Source organism: Bos indicus, chromosome 16, assembly GCF_029378745.1.
Source record: "Bos indicus isolate NIAB-ARS_2022 breed Sahiwal x Tharparkar chromosome 16, NIAB-ARS_B.indTharparkar_mat_pri_1.0, whole genome shotgun sequence".
NCBI classification, from domain to species: domain Eukaryota; kingdom Metazoa; phylum Chordata; class Mammalia; order Artiodactyla; family Bovidae; genus Bos; species Bos indicus.
This window is the reverse complement of record NC_091775.1, coordinates 34,751,998-34,772,598: the sequence shown is the minus strand read 5'-3', so window position 1 is coordinate 34,772,598 and position 20,601 is coordinate 34,751,998. Positions and strand designations below refer to the sequence as shown.

Below are 20,601 nucleotides of genomic sequence, written 5' to 3'. Positions count from 1 at the left end.
TGACAGAGGATGAGATGCATGGATGGCATCACTGACTCGATGGACATGAGTTTGAGTGAACTCTGGGAGTTGGTGATGGACAGGGAGGCCTGGTGTGCTGCAATTCATGGGATCGCAAAGAGTCAGACATGACTGAGCGACTGAACTGACTGAACTGAACTGAATCTTGTTTTATATCTGTTAGTTATATATCTCTTGCTCAGTGGATTCTTACCTCTTAAATGATAGAGATTTTCTCATGTTTGTTTTTGTGTCTGTCAATAGCACATTTTGTGATGCATAATACACAAACATTTGTTAGACTGATGGAAGGATAGATGGGTGATGATAAACTATGGATTTAAAATAAGGTGAATAAACCTATTGCTTTTCCTCCATAGTTAATCAACTCAAAGCTTTGTTGCGCCAACAAGCAGCTAAGGAAAGTGAGGTATCTCTAAGAAGACAAGAAACATCCCCTTCGGTAGGTATCACCATTTACAACCTGACAAAAGCATTATTTTTCTAACTATGTTTTAATTTTGTGTATCATTTTAGTAATACATGTGTTAAAAAGATTCTGAGCTGGACATGCTAATAGCAGAAAGTGTTAAAAGAAATGGTCTTCCCTCTGATAATTATTTTGGCGAAAGAAGAGACTTCCATGGCAGAGTGGATTCTGATTTTTTTTATTTATTATTCACTTGAAAAATGTGAGTGAGGAAATAGTTTGGAGAATTTACTTTGCAACTGTTAACAAATATTTTTTTAAAAGGAACAATATATGGAAAAGTTTAATCATTGCTTTTTTTTAGAATTTATTATTATTATTTATTTTTGGCTACTTCAGGTCTTTTTTTGGAGGGGGGGATACTGCATTTTTTTTTTCTTTTTTTTAAATTTTATTTTATTTTTAAACTTTACATAATTGTATTAGTTTTGCCAAATATCAAAATGAATCCACCACAGGTATACATGTGTTCCCCATCCTGAACCCTCCTCCCTCCTCCCTCCCCATACCATCCCTCTGGGTCGTCTCAGTGCACTAGCCCCAAGCATCCAGTATCGTGCATCGAACCTGGACTGGCATCTCATTTCATACATGATATTTTACATGTTTCAATGCCATTCTCCCAAATCTTCCCACCCTCTCCCTCTCCCACAGAGTCCATAAGACTGTTCTATACATCAGTGTCTCTTTTGCTGTCTCGTACACAGGGTTATTGTTACCCTCTTTCTAAATTCCATATATATGCGTTAGTATACTGTATTGGTGTTTTTCCTTCTGGCTTACTTCACTCTGTATAATAGGCTCCAGTTTCATCCACCTCATTAGAACTGATTCAAATGTATTCTTTTTAATGGCTGAGTAATACTCCATTGTGTATATGTACCACAGCTTTCTTATCCATTCATCTGCTGATGGACATCTAGGTTGCTTCCATGTCCTGGCTGTTATAAACAGTGCTGCGATGAACATTGGGGTACATGTGTCTCTTTCCCTTCGGTTTCCTCAGTGTGTATGCCCAGCAGTGGGATTGCTGGATCATAGGGCAGTTCTATTTCCAGTTTTTTAAGGAATCTCCACCCTGTTCTCCATAGTGGCTGTACTAGTTTGCATTCCCACTAACAGTGTAAGAGGGTTCCCTTTTCTCCACACCCTCTCCAGCATTTATTATTTGTAGACTTTTGGATCGCAGCCATTCTGACTGGTGTGAAATGGTACCGCATAGTGGTTTTGATTTGCATTTCTCTGATAATGAGTGATGTTGAGCATCTTTTGATGTGTTTATTAGCCATCTGTATGTCTTCTTTGGAGAAATGTCTATTTAGTTCTTTGGCCCATTTTTTGATTGGGTCGTTTATTTTTCTGGAATTGACCTGCAGGAGTTGCTTGTATATTTTTGAGATTAGTTGTTTGTCCGTTGCTTCATTTACTATTATTTTCTCCCATTCTGAAGGCTGTCTTTTCACCTTGCTTATAGTTTCTTTTGTTGTGCAGAAGCTTTTAATTTTAATTAGATTCCATTTGTTTATTTTTGCTTTTATTTCCAATATTCTGGGAGGTGGGCCATAGAGGATCCTGCTGTGATGTATGTCAGAGAGTGTTTTGCCTATGTTCTCCTCTAGGAGTTTTATAGTTTCTGGTCTTACGTTTAGATCTTTAATCCATTTTGAGTTTATTTTTGTGTATGGTGTTAGAAAGTGTTCTAGTTTCATTATTTTACAAGTGGTTGGCCAGATTTCCCTTCAGGTCTTAGCTGTGGCGCATAGGGTCTGTGTTGTAGTAAGCAGGATCTTTCATTTGGTGTGCAGGCTTCTTTCCAGTTGTGGCATATAAGGGCTTAGTACTTGTGGCACATGGGCTAGCTGCCCAGGGCCATGTGGGATCTTAGTTCCCCTTCCAGGGATCGAACCAGTATCCCTTGTGTTGAAAGGCAGATTCTTCTAGAAAGATTGTACCAACGATCCTACACACAGGGCAGCAAAGGAGACACAGACATGAAAAACAGATTTCTGGACTCAGTGAGAGAAGAAGAGGGTGGGATGATTTGAGAGAATAGCACTGAAACATGTACATTACCGTATGCCATATGTGGAATGGATGACCAGTGCGAGGTCAGTGCATGAAGCAGAGCACCCAGGGCCGGCCGGTGTTCTGTGACAACCTGGAGGAGTGGGGTGCTGAGGTAGGTGGGAGGGGGTTTTAGGATGGGGGGAACATATGTATAGCTATGGCTGATTCATGTTGATGTATGGCAAAAGCCATCACAGTATTGTCAAGTAATTATCCTTCAATTAAAATAAATAAATACATTTTAAAAATAAATAATTAAAAAAAGAAAGAAAGGCGATTGTTAACCACTGGACCACCAAGTCCCTAACCATTGCTTTTATAGAGGGGCATATCTGTATTTTTATTATTTTCAGAATTTACTTTCTAATTCTAGCTGTCCTTTGTTTATGTTAAATGTTATGTGTGAAGTATGTAATATTTTTCTACATTTAAAAATATATAGTTACAAAATTGTGTGATATGAGAAACTGTACTCTGTTTCTTCTGCAGCTGTTTTCTACTGCTGTTGCTTTCATGGAGCATATTATTTCTGAGTGAAGCAGTGTGAAATAAAGCCTGAGATAGGTGTGAAGGAAGGGTGGAAGTGAGGGAGGGTACTGTGAGGGAAGCGTATATGTGAGGAGAAGCTGGGCGGGAGGGAAGAGTTCTGTAGAGAAAGGGTACTATGAAGCAAGGATTTGGCCAGGTTTAAATGGTCAAAATAGTCTATGCTTTAGGGTGATCTAGGGGCTATCATGTACTCTCTGTGAGAGAGTTCTCACAGGGTTTTTATAGTAATAAGGTAAGATCACATATTTAAAATTCTTTGGAAACCTATGAAGTATGACACAAATAGAAAATGTCATGGCAACAATAACCACCTTGCATTTTCAATATCTGTGACTGTTGGATACCCAGGCTACATGCTGAAAACTTGAAGACATGTCACTTTCCTTTACTCACAGCTGAAATGTCCTAAGAGGACCCCCATATTAACACTTCATTCCAACCTGACACAGACTTTCATGGTTAATTCCCACTGTAGAGAAATGGACTACATGTTCCTATTCAATATTTATAGATATAAACTATAAAAAAGATAAAATATTTCATCATTCAGTGAATTTATTACTGTTTACTCCTAGTTTCTAGAATGCTCTTAAGCATATATGGGTGGAGTACTTTTAAGTCTAGTAGATTAAGTTGCTGTATCTGTTGAATGCTCAGACATGCTTCTTAGCATTTTTAAGATAATACTGAGCAGTGATATTGCAAAACTGATTGACTTTAGATAAGCAAGAAGACTCATAAAGATGATCCGTTCAATATATACCGTATATACCAATACATAGGTCTATTTATATTGGCTCTCTGTGAAGGAATGGAACTTAGACCCTAAATGTATACAACCTACATATGATGATTACAAGCCACAATAATAAGTAGCTTTTGAAGACTGTACCCCTTAGAATGCAGTTTCATAGCCAGTATGATATATGAAAAATATGTGGCTGTATTAAGAGTGAAATGAGGCAGTGTTGAGGTAGAAAATATGTCTAAACATTATTACTTGTTATTTTAAAATATGGACATTCACACTATGATAAACATACAAGTGATTGTATGTGAACATTTTCCACATGATACTAGCCTGTTTTTAATTTTCACATTGATTTTGCCCTATGTATACACATAGTACGGAGAAAGCAATGGCTCCCCACTCCAGTACTCCTGCCTGGAAAATCCCATGGATGGAGGAGCCTGGTGGGCTGCAGTCCATGGGGTCGCTAAGAGTCGGACATGACTGAGCGACTTCACTTTCACTTTTCACTTTCATGCATCGGAGAAGGAAATGGCAACCCACTCCAGTGTTCTTGCCTGGAGAATCCCAGGGATGGGGGAGCCTGGTGGGCTGCCGTCTATGGGGTCGCACAGAGTCGGACACGACTGAAGCGACTTAGCAGCAGCAGCAGCAGCATGCACCAAACCCCTTTCTATTAATGTCAATTATTATAATTAGTTGCTTTCTACTTACCACAGATAATTCATTTAATTAACATGTATTTTGGTTTTAAATTTATTAAATGTGGCCAGAAGCAAAGCTCTGCTTAATTATTCTACCACGAGAGCTGGTACTTCATCATTTATAGGAATTTGTGCTGTGTTGAAAAACAAAGTGATTGTGTGTCTCACCTCAAACTTTCCTCTGGATTCATCTGACTGGTAGCCCTTCATTTTCCCTTTTCCTAACTTCCTCTTTTCTTTAAATAATATCATGGTAGTAGTAATAGTAGTAGTAGTGGTAGTAGTGGTAGTCACTCAGTCGTGTCTGACTCTTTGCGACCCCATGGACTGTGGCCCACCAGGCTCTTCTGTTCATGGGATTCTCCAAGCAAGAATACTGGAGTAGATATATGATTTATAAATCATGTTACAATAATTCTAGGATAAAGTAAGATGGATATTAAAAATCAATTACAGGACTGCTGCAAAAGTAAAAAGAATTAACATCTTTTTTCTAAAGTCCTCAGCACAATGTCTCACTTGCATGTATATCTGCTTCAGCACTCTAGTTCTGGAGGCTCTAGAGCAGCATAGTCTCCAATTGCCTTAAGTATTAGGGTCAAAAATAAAAGAACCAGGTTTTGCTAGTGTACTTCTTTGTAGATAAAATTTTACCTCAGTGACACACATTTGGCATCAGACACTTGTCTAAAGAATCCCTTCTTCAGGCAGCTGTTCTGCAGTTTCAGCTAGCAGCCCTCTTCTATGGTGATTTCTTAAAAAGCTGTCCCTTCATCTCAAAATTACTGAATAGCACGTCACATTTCCAGATGGCTCAAATGGGTGGTTCATCCCAAGCCAAATTATACTACTCAAGCATTTTTCCATTTGCTGTGTGCTTTTTACAACCATTTTCCTTTTCCGTCTTTAAAAAATAGTTTTCATATTCCTGAATCTTATCTATTTATAGAATTTATAAGATGAAATAATACTGTTAGCTGCACCGTAATTTCGTCTATGTTTATTTTATGTTTATATGACATAAGTGCTAAATCGAGTATTGAGATGGTATTAACTGATTCTTTGCTAAATCCAAACATGCTTCATTTGTTTTCCTTTTTGCCTTAGAGGTCATCAGAATGTGAGGAAACCAGTATGCCTACTGTGCACAATCTTGTTCCTATCATCAATGACCAGTCTCAGTACATTTATCATTTAGAGGCAGAAGTCAAGTTCTGCAAGGTAAGTATCCCATTAAAAATTTAAGCCAGACTATATGAAATTTGTTATTAATCATAATATCTTGTGTGAAAAATTGCTATTGATTAGTCTTCATGTTTATAGCAACACCTTGATGGTTGCCATCTTTCTGTGATTGAAAAGTCTGATGTGTAATGAGAGCTTCTTAAGCTTGGGATGGTACTCCTGACCATGCCATTCTTGAGTACTTAATTTCCCAGTAGTTTATAATTATATAGTAGTCTGTAATATTTTGATACTATTCTCTTATGTTTTGGAATTTTTCCTTTCTGTTCTGTTTGCTTTAGTCCAGCTTATGGGAAATGCTTTGAAATAGTAATACCACTCATTCTCCCACTCTTATCAACCGTTGAAATTGTAGTGCAGCAAATAGGGATTCTAAGCTGGTAGACTGTATCTACCCCTTGTCAGTATAAAGGTTCTTACTGTAACTTTGAATGAAGATAGCTCATGGGGGTACTGATACTTAAAATCAAGAAACCAAATGTTGTCACTTATGGCTTATAACACTAGATGTTATCTATTGCATGACTGTATGAGGTTTAGTAATGTTTTTAATGCCTTCCGAAAGTATGTTAGTGTCTTCGTTTTTTTTTAATATTAATACATCAGATTATGTGATATTTTTATAGAACTTAGTGATATCTTTTGTATCATGTATTATATTTTCAACATATGGTTCCTCTTCCAAAGTGTAAGTCTGATATGTAGCTTAAGAGGCCTTTAAATATTTCATTGTCAGCTTTTCAAGGGAGTTTCCTGATCTTGGCATGTCATTTCTCCTTGTTCTTGGAGGATACACTCATTACTATACAGGTATTCTTGGATTACTAGAAAAGCTGAAATAGTATCCTAGGACTCATTCCATTAATAAGCTTCTATTAATCGCTAAAATGCTGTGAGTAAAACCTGAAAGATATTGTAGGGGAGATAAAACATTAGCTCTGCCCTTTTAGTGTCTTTGGTTGGGCCTTTGAATTAAACCGACATAAGATAGATTAACAGGATAAAAGGATACACATTTATTTAATGTAAGATTTATGTGACATGGGAGCCTTCATAAGGAAGTGAAGACCTGAAGAAGTGGTGAAACCTAAGTGCTTTTGTACTTGATTGAACAAAGAGAGGCAGCTGTGGAAATGTACCGAAAATATGTGGGGAGGCTAAAGAAGATGAGTTCTTTTAACAGGGACTGTTTGTACAAATTTCTCTCAGTCTCTACTCCCTGTCTCTGGTGATAAGACTGTTCTTTCTTCCTGGCATAGGGAGGGCATCGTTCACATGGGAGTTTTAGTCCTGCTTGCTGGAAAAAAAGGGGAAGTCAGAGCAGACTTGTGCCTGCTGTTTTTCGCAGGCCCTTAGCTCAAGATAATTCTTCCAGAGTGGCAAATGTTGAGATGGCAGATTCTTCCACTGTGTAATAAAAATCGTAATAAACTTACCATCTAGTTGAGAGCACTATTACCTATTAGAATCACACCAATATGATAGTAAAGATACAATGTGGTCCGTTATTTTGTGGTATAAACTATAGTCATAATAAGAGAAGAAGGTTACTAAAAGCTCACTGTCTTTGAGGATGTTTTTATGGGAGAGAAAAATCTTACGGTGTAGGATCGTTAGATCAGCAGAAGGGAGATGAGAGAATTTTAAAGGAAAAACAGCAACAGTGGAAGAAAATATTCAGGATGAATATGATTTATTTACGGGGGTCATGAGGCATCTAGTCTACATTCCTTCAATGGAAGATATCTCTTAGAAATTATTAAAATAATGCTGAATTGGTTAAGTAGAAGATTGCAAAATCCTTGAAAGTCAGACAGAGTATACATTTGATACATATTAACAAGGAAGCAGGATATTGAGAGTAATGTTTGAGGGTTTAGAAACCTGATTAGTTTTTTTAATTAATAGATTTTGTTTTTTAGATCAGCTTTAGGTTTACAGAAAAAGTGGATGGAAAATACGTAGAATTATCCTGTATTCCCATGTACTTTATAGCTCCCAGCAGTTTCCTCTGCTGTTTACATCATGCATCAGTGCAGTATCTGTGTTACAGTTGATGAGCTAAACTGTTACATTATTATTTAGTAAATTCCTCAGTTTACATTAGTGTTCACTGTGTTTTACATTCTATAAGTTTTCTAAAACATGTAATGGTATATATCTACCATTACAGTATTATAGAGAATAGTTTCACTGCTTTAAAAATCATCTGTGCTCTGCTTATTTATCCCTCCTTTCCTATCCTCTAAACCCCTGGCAACCACTGATCTTTTTACTGTCTCCGTAGTTTTGCCTTTTCTAGAATGTCTTGTAGTCAGAGTTATACAGTTTGTAGTCTTTTCAAATTGGCTTCATTGCCTTAACAATATACATTCAAGCTTAATGTTTTTTCATGGCTCCATAGCTTATTTCTATCATTAAGTAATATTCCATTGTCTGGATATAGGAATTTTTTTTTAACTACTCACCAATTGAAGGAAATCCCACTTGCCTCTAAGTTGTGACAACTACAAATAAATCTGTCTTTTTTTAAACTCATTTTGATAAATGCCAAGAAACAAAATTGCTGGATCACCTGTAAGAGTATGTTTATTTTCATAAGAAATTGCCGTACTGTCTTCCAGAATGGCTGTGCCATTTTACTTTCCCTCTAGCAGTGAATGAAAGCTCATGACGTGGAACAGTCCTTGCGAGAATTTGGTGTTGTCAGTGTTTTGAATTCTAGTGTATTAGAAATATGTGATGCTATCTTGTTTTAATTTCAATTCCCCGATGACATACAATGTTGAATATTTTTTAATATACTTATTTTCCATTTATATACTCTCTTTGATGAGGTGTCTGTTCGGGTCTCTTGCCCATTTTTTAATTAGGTTGTACATTTTCTTGTTGTTGAACTTCAAAATTTCTTTATATATTTTGGATACCAGTCATTTATCACATATATCTTTTGCAATTCTTTTTTCTCAATTTTGGCTTGTCTTAACAGCATCATAGAGCTGAAGCTTCTAATTTTAATCAAGTCCAGCTTATCAATTTTTTTCTTCCATGGACTGTGCCTTTGGCATTAAATCTAAAAATACTACCCAACCCAAGCTCACCAATATTTTCTCTAATTCTTTTTCTAGCTTTTCGATAGTTTTGTGTTTTGCATTTAGATCTGTGCTCCATTTTTAGTTAATATTTGTGAAGGTGTAGGATCTGTATCTAGACATTAAAAATTTTTTTTTGCATATTGATATCCATTTGTTTAACACCATTTGTTGAAAAGACTATCAACATTGAGTTACCCTTATTCCATTTTTTAATTAATTTTATTGGAGTATAGCTCCTTTAAAATGTTGTGTTCGTTTCTACTGTACAGCGAAGTGAGTCAGCTATATGTATATATATATCCCCTCTTTTTTATTTCCTTTCCATTTAGGTTACCACAAAGCATTGAATAGAGTTCGCTGAGCTCTACAGTAGATTCCCATTAGTTGTCTATTTTATACATAGTATCAGTACTGCATATTTGTCAATCCCAATATCTCAATTAATCCCCCTCCCACTTCCGTCCTTGGTATCCATATGTTTGTTCTCTATCCATTGTTAAAGACCGTTGACTGCATTTGTGTGCGTCTGTTTCTGGGCTCACTATTCTGTTTCATTGATATGTTGGTCAGTTCTGTCATAAATATCACACTGTCTTGATTACTGGAGCTTTATAATAGGTCTTGAAGTCTGCCATTGTCAATCTTCCAATTTTGGTCTTTTCCTTCAATATCATATTGATGATTTTGGGTCTTTTGCCTCTTTATATAAGCCCCAAAGTAGTTTGTAAATATCTACAAAGCAACATGCTGGAATTTTGACTGAGATTGTGTTGAATCTCTCAAGTTAGGAGGAACTGATATTTTGACAATATTGAATCTTCCTATCCATGTACATGGAATATCTCTCCATTTATTTAGATATTACTTGATGTCTTCATCAGAGTTTTGCAATTTTGTTCTTACAGATCTGATGCATATTTTATGCAATTTATACCTGAGTATTTAATTTTGTTGGTGTTAATGTAAATGGTACTGTGTTCTTAATTTCAAATACCAATTACTTATTACTAATATATAGGAAAACAATTGATTTTATATATTAACCTTGTAATGTGCAACCTTGCTTAATGATTTATTTTAGTAGATTTTTTTGATTTTTTGAGGTTTTCTTCATAGACAATCATGTCATCTATAACAAATATAGCTATCTTTTAAAGAATTTCTTCTTTTATAGCTTTTATTTTGTTTCTTGCCTTATTATTTTAGTTAGGACTTTTAATATGATGTTGAATAGAAGCGATAAGAGGTGACCTCCTTGTCTTAAGCTTAGTGGGAAACTACCCATTTTCTCACAGTGAAGTACAGTGTTAGCTATAGGTTATTTGTAGATGTTTTTTTACTAAACTGAAGATGTTTTTTCTTTATTCCTAGTTCATTGAAATTTTTACCTTGAATGGCTCTTGGATTTTGTCACTTGCTTTTTTTACATCTATTGATATGATCATTTGATTTTTTTTCTAGCATGTTGAATTATTTTGATTTTGAAATATTGAGCCAGACTTGCATAGGTAGATTAAATTCTATTTGGTCCTGTTGTATAATTCTTTTTATACATTGTGGGATTTGATTCACTAATGTTTTGATGAGGATTTTTGCATCTATATTCATGGGATATATTGATCTGCCATTTTTCAGCCCTGTAGTCGATTCACCTGGTTTGGTTAGGATAATGCGGACTTCGTAGAATGAGCTAGGAAGTATTCTCTCAGGTATTTTATAAAATATATTTTGGAGAATTGATCTAATTTCTTCTTAAAATGTTTATCAAAATTCACCAGTGAACCAGTATTAGGACTGGTACTTCCAGTTTTGAAAGAGGATCAATTATTTATTCAATTTCTTTAATACAAGTAGGCCTATTCAGGGCTTCCCTAATGGCTCAGACAGTAAAGAAGCCGCCTGCAATGCTGGAGACCTGGGTCAGTCTCTGAGTTGGGAAGATCCTCTGGAGAAGGAAATGGCAACCCACTCTAGTACTCTTACCTGGAAAATCCCATGGACAGAGGAGCCTGGCAGGCTACAGTCCATGGGGTCGCAGAGTCGGACACGACTAAGTGACTTAACTAGGCCTATTCAGATTAACTGCCTTTCCCTTTAGGGGTTTTGGTAGATTGTGTCTTTCAAGGGGCTGGTTCATTTCCTCTAGGGTGATCAAATTATGGACTTAGAGTTGCTCATAGTGTTCCTTTATTATCCTTTTAATGTCCATAGAATCTGTGCATGTGTGCTAAGCTGCTTCAGTCGTGTCTGACTCTGCGCAACCCTATGAACTCCTCTGTCCATGATTCTCCAGGTAAGAATACTGGAGTGGGTTGCCATGCCCTTCTCCAGGGGATCTTCCTGACCTAGGGATCAAGCCCGCATCTCTTATTTCTCCTACAGTGGCAGGTGGGTTCTTTACCACTAGCGCCACCTGGAAAGCCCCATAGATTCTGTAGTGGTATCATTTCTGAGATTAGTAATCTGTGTCTACTCTCTTTTTTGTCTTGATTAGACTGGCTAGACTCTAATCAATTTCACTGATCATTTCAAAGACCAATCTTTTGGTTTTGCTGCATTTCTCTCTTGATTTTCTGTTTTTAATTTCATTTGTTTCTACCCTAATTTTTATTATCTTTTCTTCTACTTAAAAAGATTTAATTTCTTTTGTTGTTTGTTTGTTATAGTTTCCTGAAATTATCGTTTTGAAATCTTTATTCTTTTTAATGTTTCCCCTGATTTAGTAGCATCTCACAAATTTTGATGTGGTATTTTCATTTTTGTTTAATTCAAAATAATTTAAATTTTTTTTCTTGAAACTTATCCTTGACCTGTATATATTTAGAAGAGTATTATTTAATCACCACATATTTTGGGAGTGTCCCAGCTGTTTTTCTGTTATTGATTTCTAGTTTAATTGCACTGTGGTCTGATAACATACTTTTTGTGATTTCCATTCTTTTTAATTTGTTAATATATGGTTTTAGACCATAGAATATGGTATGTTTTGGTGAATGTTATGTGTTAGCTTGAGAAGAGTGTATATTTTGTTGTTGTAGGATGAAGTAGTATATAAATGTCAATTAGACCCAAGTGATTAATTGTGGTGTTCAGTTCAACTATGTGCATACTGATATTTTGCCAGTCTGCCAGATCAGTCAATGACTGATCGAGGGATGTTGAAATCTCTAACTGAAATAGTAGATACATCTATTTCTCCTTATAGTTCAATCAGTTTTTACTTCATGTATTTTAATGCTGTTGTTAGGCACATATACGTTAGGATTATTATGTCTTCTTAGAAAATTGAACTTTTTATCAATATGTCATGCCTCTTTATTATCCCTGATATTTTTTCCTTACTATGAAGTCTGAAATTAATATAGCTACTCCAGCTTTCTTTTTTTTAATTGTTCTTATGTCTTTCTTTTTAAAAATATCTATATTTTATTGAAGTATGGTTGACTTACAGTGCTTCAGGTGCATAGCAGGCTAATTCAGTTATACAAATACACATATATTATTTTTGAAATTATTTTCCATCGTAGATTATTACAAGATATGGACTATAGTTCCCTATGCTATACAGTAAACCTTTGTTGCTTATTGCATATCTATTTGTTTAATTAGAAATCTAGCATTCTGCTCATATTAAATCAAACAAGTGGAATAATACTGTCATAATTTTTAGTTATGCATAAATTCCTAAGCTTTCTAAAATGTATACATTGCACATATTTATGTATACAAAAGCTTTTCTGCTACACTTGATAAAGGCTAAGAAAGAACATCAAAAAAAAAAAAGAGATGAAGAAATTGAAGAACATAAACTAAATGAAATGAGCACTGAATATGAAATGGAAAAAGTGAAACAAACTAGATAAAAGTAAAAGATCATCATATAGTCCAGTTGTTTTTAAACATGATTGATCCTTAGAAATGTATCTGGAATTCTGGAGAAAAAAATAGACAAATGCTCAGTAGCTTTCTTTTGATTTATGTTAGCATGGTATATCTTTCTCCATTACTTTAAAGTATCTGTGTCTTTAGATTTAAAGAAGGCTTCTTGTAGACAGTGTGTACTTGGGTCTTATCTTTTATTTACTCTGGAAGTCTGTCTTTTAATTGATATAGTCAGAGCATGGATGTTTAAAATGATTATTGATACAGTTGGCTATCTATAATACCTGCCATATTTTTTACTGTTTTCTATTCATTGCCCTTGTTCTTTCTGGTTTTTTTTTTTTTTTGGTACCATCTCTGGTTCTGAGTTACCCTGTTATATGATTGTGATTTTGTCCTCTCTTAGCATATCATTTGAACTTCTTTTTTTAATAAAAATTTATAAGTGGTTTTCCTTGAGTTTACAGTTACCTTTACCACTAATCTAAGTGTATTTTCAATAAACGCTTCAGGGGTTGGAAAAATTCCTTTTAACAGAGTGTTCCCAGTTCCTCCCTCCTGACCCTGATGCATTTCTGTCATTCATTTCAGTTATCCACAAGCTATGATCACTATATCAGTTCAGTTCAGTTCAGTCACTCAGTCGTGTCTGACTCTTTGTGACCCCATGGACTGCAGCACACCAGGCCTCCCTGTCCATCACCAACTTCTGGAGTTTACTCAAACTCATGTCCATTGAGTTGGTGATGCCATCCAACCATCTCTTCCTCTGTTGTCCCCTTCTCCTCCTGTCCTCAATCTTTCCCAGCATCAGGGTCTTTTCAAATGAGTCAGCTCTTTGCATTAGGTGGCCAAAGTGTTGGAGTTTCAGCTTTAGCATCTGTCCTTCCAATGAATATTCAGGACTGATTTCCTTTAGGATGTACTTGTTGGATCTATATACACTATCGCTAATATGATACTAAACAAACTTATCTGTTATATCAGCTAACATTAAGAAAAATAAAAGATTATACTCATCTCTATATGCCTTCTTGGACTGCTTTTTCTTTCTTTATGTAGATCTGAGTTTATAACCTAAATAAATTTCCTACTTCTTGAAGAACTTGTAACATTTCTCGCAAGGCAGGTCTACCAGAAACAGATTTTCTAATTTTGGTTATCTGAAAAAGTCTTTGTTTTTCCCTCACTTTTGAAGGTTGGTATCACAATTCTAGCTTGTCAGGGCTCTTTTCATTCAAAACTTTAAATATTCCATTATACTTTGTCCATGCCTGCATAATTTCTAAAGAGTACCTCATGTAATTCTTATCATTGCTTCTCTATAGGTAAGGTTTTTCCCTTTGACATCTTTAAAATTTTTCTTTTTTCTCTTTGTCTTTGATTTTCTTCAGTTTGAATATGATATACCTGGGTGTAGATTTTTTCAGTTTTATCTTGCCCAGTATTCTCTGAGCTTCTTGAATCTGTGGTTTGGCACTTATAATTAATTTGGGGCAATTCTCAATCATTATTCATTTAAATATTTCTTCTCCTCCTTTATCTCTCTCTTAACCTTTATTATTGCTCCACAATTCTTGGATATTCTGTTTTGTCTGTATCATTCTTTTTGTTCTTTGCATTTTAGTTAGAGAAGTTTCTGTTAACACTTATTCAAGCTTACTAATTCTTTGGATGTGTCCAGTCTATTAATGACCCCTTCAAAGGCAATCTTCATTTCCTCTGCAGTGTTTTTGATTTCCAGCATTTTGCTTTTTTTCTTAGTTTCCATCTCTGCTTGTATTATCAATCTGTTCTTGCATGTGGACCACTTTTTCCCATTTGACCCTTTAGCATTCTAATCATAATTATTTTAAACTCTCCATCTGATAATTCCTGCTGCGATTCATGGGGTCGCAAAGAGTCGGACACGACTGAGCAACTGATCTGATCTGATCTGATAATTCCAACATCTTTGCTATATCTAAGTCTGGTTCTGTGTTTGCTTAGTTTCTTGCAACTGTGTGTTAAGTCTTTTAGGATGCCTTCTAATTTTTTGTTGAATTCTGGACATAGTGGGTTGAATAAAAGGAACTGAGGGAAATATGCATTTAGTGTAAGGTTTTTTATTTGTTGTAGAAGTTAGACTGTGTTTATTATTTGCTGTTACTATATGTGTCAGAGGCTAAAATTTCCTCCAGAGTTCTGGTTTTGTCTCCACTGTTGTCTTTGGGTTTCCCTCAAGAATTCTTAAATATATACTGAGATGTGCAGTTATTTTAGTGTATTCCCTTGTTATGATACAAGAGTACTTTTGATGTGGTGGTAGGGTAGGGGAGTAGGGGGAGCATTTTGTAATCCTATGATCATGTCTCAGTCTTCTAGTGACCCTGTGCCCTTGGCTATATCCTTCACAAGTGTTTCTCAGTCTCCCTCTCCCCTTAAGTGAGATGAGAAGGCTAAGAAGAAGCTCGAGTTGGGTTTCCACTCTCTTCCCCCAGGTCCCTTAGGTTCTGGGGAAAAAAGCAAAAACCAGTTTCTTAGGCTCTGGTAAAATAGTTTCTCTTGAGGCAGTCCTGGTTAAAAAGAACAGAATGCTTTTGGATTACTTTTCCTCTCCTACTGGAGGAAACAGGAGTGGGGTTTCCTCTAGTCTTTGCTATTAGAATCTGCTCATGTCCTGGAGATAAAGCTCATGAAAGTATAGGAGACACCTTCCCCTCCAGAGACTGGGTTCTGGAGTTTTTAACTCAAAGTGGTCTATACTAAGCTTCCAGCATTTCATCAATTATTTTTATATTTTTCTACCACACCACTGGCTCCTCTAGGAGTTTCTGCTCTGCTAAGCTGTGGTTCTCAGGAGTACTTATCTGTCTTTCCATTCTGAGGGATGATAGTTTTCCCTGTGACCTTAATTCTCTGATGGATCTAAGAAGAGTAGTTTATTTTTAAGCTTGTTCAGCTCCTTTTCTAGTTATGAAGATGGGAGTGATGTCTTCCAAGCTTCTTATATGTCAGACCAAAAATTGGAAGTCTGCAGTATTTGTTTAATTATGGTTTTCAATTACAGCTTTGATTTTTTTTTCTGAATAAGATAAATGGAATGTAAATTTTATATGCTGTGCAACAGCTGTTTATTATAATGGTAATGAAGGTTAAGTATTATACCCTCAATATTTCAGTATTTTTTACTGAGATGCTACTTAATAGCTATACAAATTGTTATATACCTATAATTCTTTATATTACTCCCTACATAGCCAAGGAAACACTCTTTAAGAACTATCCACCAAACTATTTTCACTCATAATTTCCTTCCATCTGGCTACCAGTTCATAGATAATCATTGTAACTTTCCTCACCTTTCTGTCTCAGTGTCCTTTATTATCTATGTAGCCGTCTGTCAGTTTTCAATGTTATTGGCATTTGAACATGAATAATAATATATCTTACCTTATGTGTTTAGGAGTGTATGTACCTCATGTTTAAAAGTCTTTTAGATAAACCTTTTAATTAAATAATTTATATAAGTCTGTTGAATAAAATTGTCAGAAACCACACAGTCCTGTGGTATGGCCATTAGCAGGCCGTCTAGTGTCTTCCCCCAGCCTTCTCTTTGTTAGCTAATGCTTGAGTTTCTTCTTTGTCAAAATATAATTATAATATTTCAGAAAATGGATAGACAGCATCAGTCTTCCATGCTTCGTATCATATTGGATCATCTAGTAATCAACAAATAAAAGCACTACTTAAGATTGCTTAATGTATGCAGTCTGCAAGTGGCATTTCTTAAAAAGAAGAAAAAAAGGAAAGAAAAAATGCTTAATGTATTTGGTATTTGTTTCTGCTTTTTATAGGAGGAACTCTCTGGAATGAAAAATAGGGTACAAGTAGTTGTGCTTGAAAATGAAAGGCTCCAACAAGAGCTGAAATCTCGAGGACAAGAAGAAATGAGGGAACAAACACTTCTGGATGCATCTGTGAGCATTTATTTAAACCATTAAACTAAAATATATATAGTCTGAATGTTGCCTCCTAACCTCTCCCTCAGCCTTCTTAGCTGCTTCAATTTTTTTCTTAAAGTTTGGCAGAAGTGCTGTGCTGGTATTTACTTGGGGCTGCAGAAATTAAAATTCGCTGTGGTGGTATGAATCCTCAAATTAAATGATGTAATTGTGCCTAGCAGCCACTCCAGTTTCCTCTCTGAGCCTTACCATTTGTGTTTTTTCCATACGAAAGAGCAAGTCTGAAAGCAGGAAGTATGTCATATAGGAAGTATGTTAACAGAGCTGGACTTTGTTAAATCTAGCAACTGTTCAGAATTGTAGCTTAGATTTCTGTTGTATTTCTCTAAATCGTCTTTGAACTTTGAGTTCCAATCAGTCTAACTAGCATGGTGTAGCAGTAAGAACACTGACATGTATGTCCAAGATTCAAAATGTTAATATTCCCATTGTCCCTAACAAGCTGAACGTTTGGCAAGTAATTTTATAGGTCTTTCAGGGTTGGCTTCACCTTGTAAGTCCTCTATTTATTGGCAATTTGAGAAATTCTCCAATATTAGCAGTCCTTAGTCTTTAATGTGAATGGGGTTTGGGATACTTACTGACAGTGCAGATCCTGGGCTTTATCCCTGAGAGTTGGTCTGGGTTAGTCTTTGAGCAAGTTGCCAAAGTGAATCTAATATCAGTGGAATACATTTTGAGGAACAGAGAATTGTATGATCTCTATTATTCTGTGACATAAAATTTTTATGATGATATTTAAATAGTGTTTAATTTCTCTTTATGAGTTGTCAGAGATATTTTTACCTTCAAAATAGTTTTTACTCTTTTGCTATGGGATGTAGTTGATAACAGTTGTTCTGCTCTTTGAGACAAAATTCAATTTTCCATGGGAAAGTTTTGGTACTTGCCTGTTTCGGCTTTACTTTGCAGTGTATTTTGGTGCTTTTGACTTAGTCATTATTAGTAAGTAAGTTCTGCTTAGGAAAAAACACAACTGTTTTAATGTTTCACCTGCTAAGTCATGTCAGTTGTGTCCGACTCTGTGCGACCCCATAGATGGCAGCCCACCAGGCTCCACTGTCCCTGGGATTCTCTAGGCAAGAACACTGGCGTGGGTTGCCATTTCTTTCTCCAGTGCATGAAAGTGAAAAGTGAAAGTGAAGTTGCTCAGTCGTGTCCTACTCTTTGCGACCCCATGGACTGTAGCCTACCAGACTCCTCCGTCCATGGGATTTCCTAGGCAAGAATACTGGAGTGGGGTGCCATTGCCTTCTCTGAATGTTTCACCTAGGTGTCCTCTAATTTTTGAAGTTTTTTTCTTAACCTGACCTGATGTTTCATTTGTAATCCTGGAGTTCTATGTGTTAGAATTTGCTATTGTATCTGGATGTGTTAACTCTGAATAATAAAGTGAGCTGATTAGCATTTTAGTTTATTTTTCTGCAATTACACATTACTTTGTGATCAGCTATTTTCTTCATTATATAACTTTTTCTGAGTATTTATAGTATTGTATTATTAATATTAGTGTTTAAAAATTTTGTCTTGGTTCCTATTATTTTGGGTCAATTTGAAAATGATTCATAAAAAGTACTTACAGGTAAGCTCATTTTTTAAAATAAGTATATTCTTTTGATTTTCCTCCAAATATGCAGTGAACAGTGACTCATTTATTCATAGTCTTTGATATTTATACAGTGCAAAGAAGTGGAAGATGGGGAAGTGAAATGAGAAAGGAAATAAGGCAGACAAGTGAATCAGAGGGCAAGAGAAGTGAGTAATGCAAAAGGGGAAGGAAATGATGGTAAAAGCATATATGCTTTGCCTTATGAGCAAAGGAAACTTGCTTAAGAAAACTACAGATAGATTATAGAAAGGATAGACTTGTAGAGAGCTTTTTTAAAAAAAACATTCACATGAGCTAAAACATAATGCAGATATTGAAATGGTTGTTGCGTATGTCAGATGACCTTGATACCTATTTTAATGTTAGTCTTCTGTGTTATTTTGTTGTTACAAAGTTATTTCTCCCACTTGCTACTTGTGGAGGCGAATTGAGACATTTTGGCAGCCTATGAATAGTGTTGTATTGAGAGTTTTGATGTAAATAAAGCTATTATCTTAAATATAAACAGATCGAGAGATACTATCTTCCTTTTTTCCATGTTGATGGTAAATCTTGCCGAAGCTATTGGCAGATTTGACTATATATTTTCAGTGTTTCTTAATGCTTTCTTTGGAAAAACAATTGAAATATGTATATAGTAATAATTAATATTTATTGATGACTGCATGGTTATGATGTGCCAGGTACTGTATCAAATACTTTGCTTGCATTATATCATTTCAGTCTTATGATAGCTGCATAAGGCAGGTGTTGTTACATCTACTTTCAGATGATTAAATTAAGGTATACAGCAGTTAAGTTACCTACAAAGCTAGAACTCAAACACAGCACTGTCTGACTCCCCTGATCCATCTTCCTGGCCTTGAATTATACTACCTTTCTGACTAGATTAGGAATAGCTTGTCAATATTGAACCAAACCATCTTTGCCATGGACTGGAACTTTGATGGTAGCCTACATGACTTTTAGCTTTTAGCTTAGTTTTTGACTTAACAGTTGAAGAAGCAAGCAGATTATTTTTAAATAACTAAAACCATTCAAAGAATATTTCATTTGCATCTTCACTTTTTAATCATATTCCTTCTCAAGGGGCTTTTCTTGAGAGTTCAAAAATTATATTAAAAAACTCTTTTTGTTAGAATTTTTTTTTAAGTAGAAAATTTCTGAGCTATTTGTTTCCATGTCTCTTCATCCCTTCAATTCCAACCCCTCCCCTCAATTAAGAAATCAGAGGTCTTCAATGATCTTCAGGGATGTAAATGTAATTTGACTTTTTATATCTTGATCAAATATCATCCAAGTTTTTTGAAAGCTATCTGTGAAAGAACATGTCAATTAGGCTAGCACTTGTTTCCAAACAATATCATTTGATATCATAAATCAGTGATCCATAGTCTACATACGTCCTCCAATTTCTCCATAGGAAATTTGTACCACTTTGCTTCGTTACTCTGCAAGACTATTTTTAATACAATCAAATCTTGGAAGATTTTTCCCTACTTACAGAGTCAAGTTCAAGCTTATCAGCATGGCATACTTTACTTTCCAGATCCTTATTTAATTCTCTGGCTTCTTCTTTTTTATTTTTTTTTCCACTTTCCCTGGTGGCTCAGACAGTAAAGAATCTGCCTCTAGTGTGGAAGATCTGGGTTCCATTCCTGGGTCAGGAAGATCCCCTGAAGAAGCAAATGGCTACCCACTCCAGTATTCTTGCCTGGAGAATTCCATAGACAGAGGAGGCTGGCAGGCTACAGTCCATGGGGTCACATAGAATTGGACACGACTGAGCAACTAACACATACACTTTCATAATTGATTTACAGTGCTGTGCCAATCTCTTCTGTACAGCAAAATAGCTTAGTTATACACATATTTGTGTTCTTCTTTATATTCTTTTCCCTTATGGTTTATCACAAGATACTGAATATATCAAATAGTTCCCTGTGTTATACATTAAGACCTTCTTGTTTGTCAATTCTAAATGTAATAGTTTGCATCTACCAACAGTAAGCTCCCAGTCTATCCTTCTCTCTTCTCCCCTACCCCTTGCCAACTGCAAATCTGTTCTCTGTGTCTATGAGCCTGTTTCTGTTTTGTATGTAAATTAATTTGTGCCATATTTTAGGTACAAATATGGCACATGATAAGTGATATCATATGGTATTTGTCTTTCTCTTTCTGACCTACTTCACTTAGTATGATCTT

At 35.5% G+C, this 20,601-nt stretch overlaps 1 protein-coding gene across 11 annotated transcripts in view; it reads left to right on the top strand.

Annotated features, from left to right (window-relative positions):
- The window catches only part of SDCCAG8 (SHH signaling and ciliogenesis regulator SDCCAG8), a 245,766-nt gene that overhangs the window by 13,375 nt on the left and 211,790 nt on the right, over positions 1-20,601 (top strand). For 10 of the 11 annotated variants that reach the window (XM_070768858.1, XM_019976099.2, XM_070768859.1 and 7 more), the window contains exons 3-5: positions 381-463; positions 5,669-5,782; positions 16,620-16,742. In XM_070768858.1, the coding sequence (XP_070624959.1) occupies positions 381-463; positions 5,669-5,782; positions 16,620-16,742 (320 nt within the window). Of the gene's footprint in view, positions 1-380; positions 464-5,668; positions 5,783-11,112; positions 11,195-16,619; positions 16,743-20,601 lie in introns of those variants that run through there. The other variant, XM_070768860.1, reaches the window with a different exon arrangement.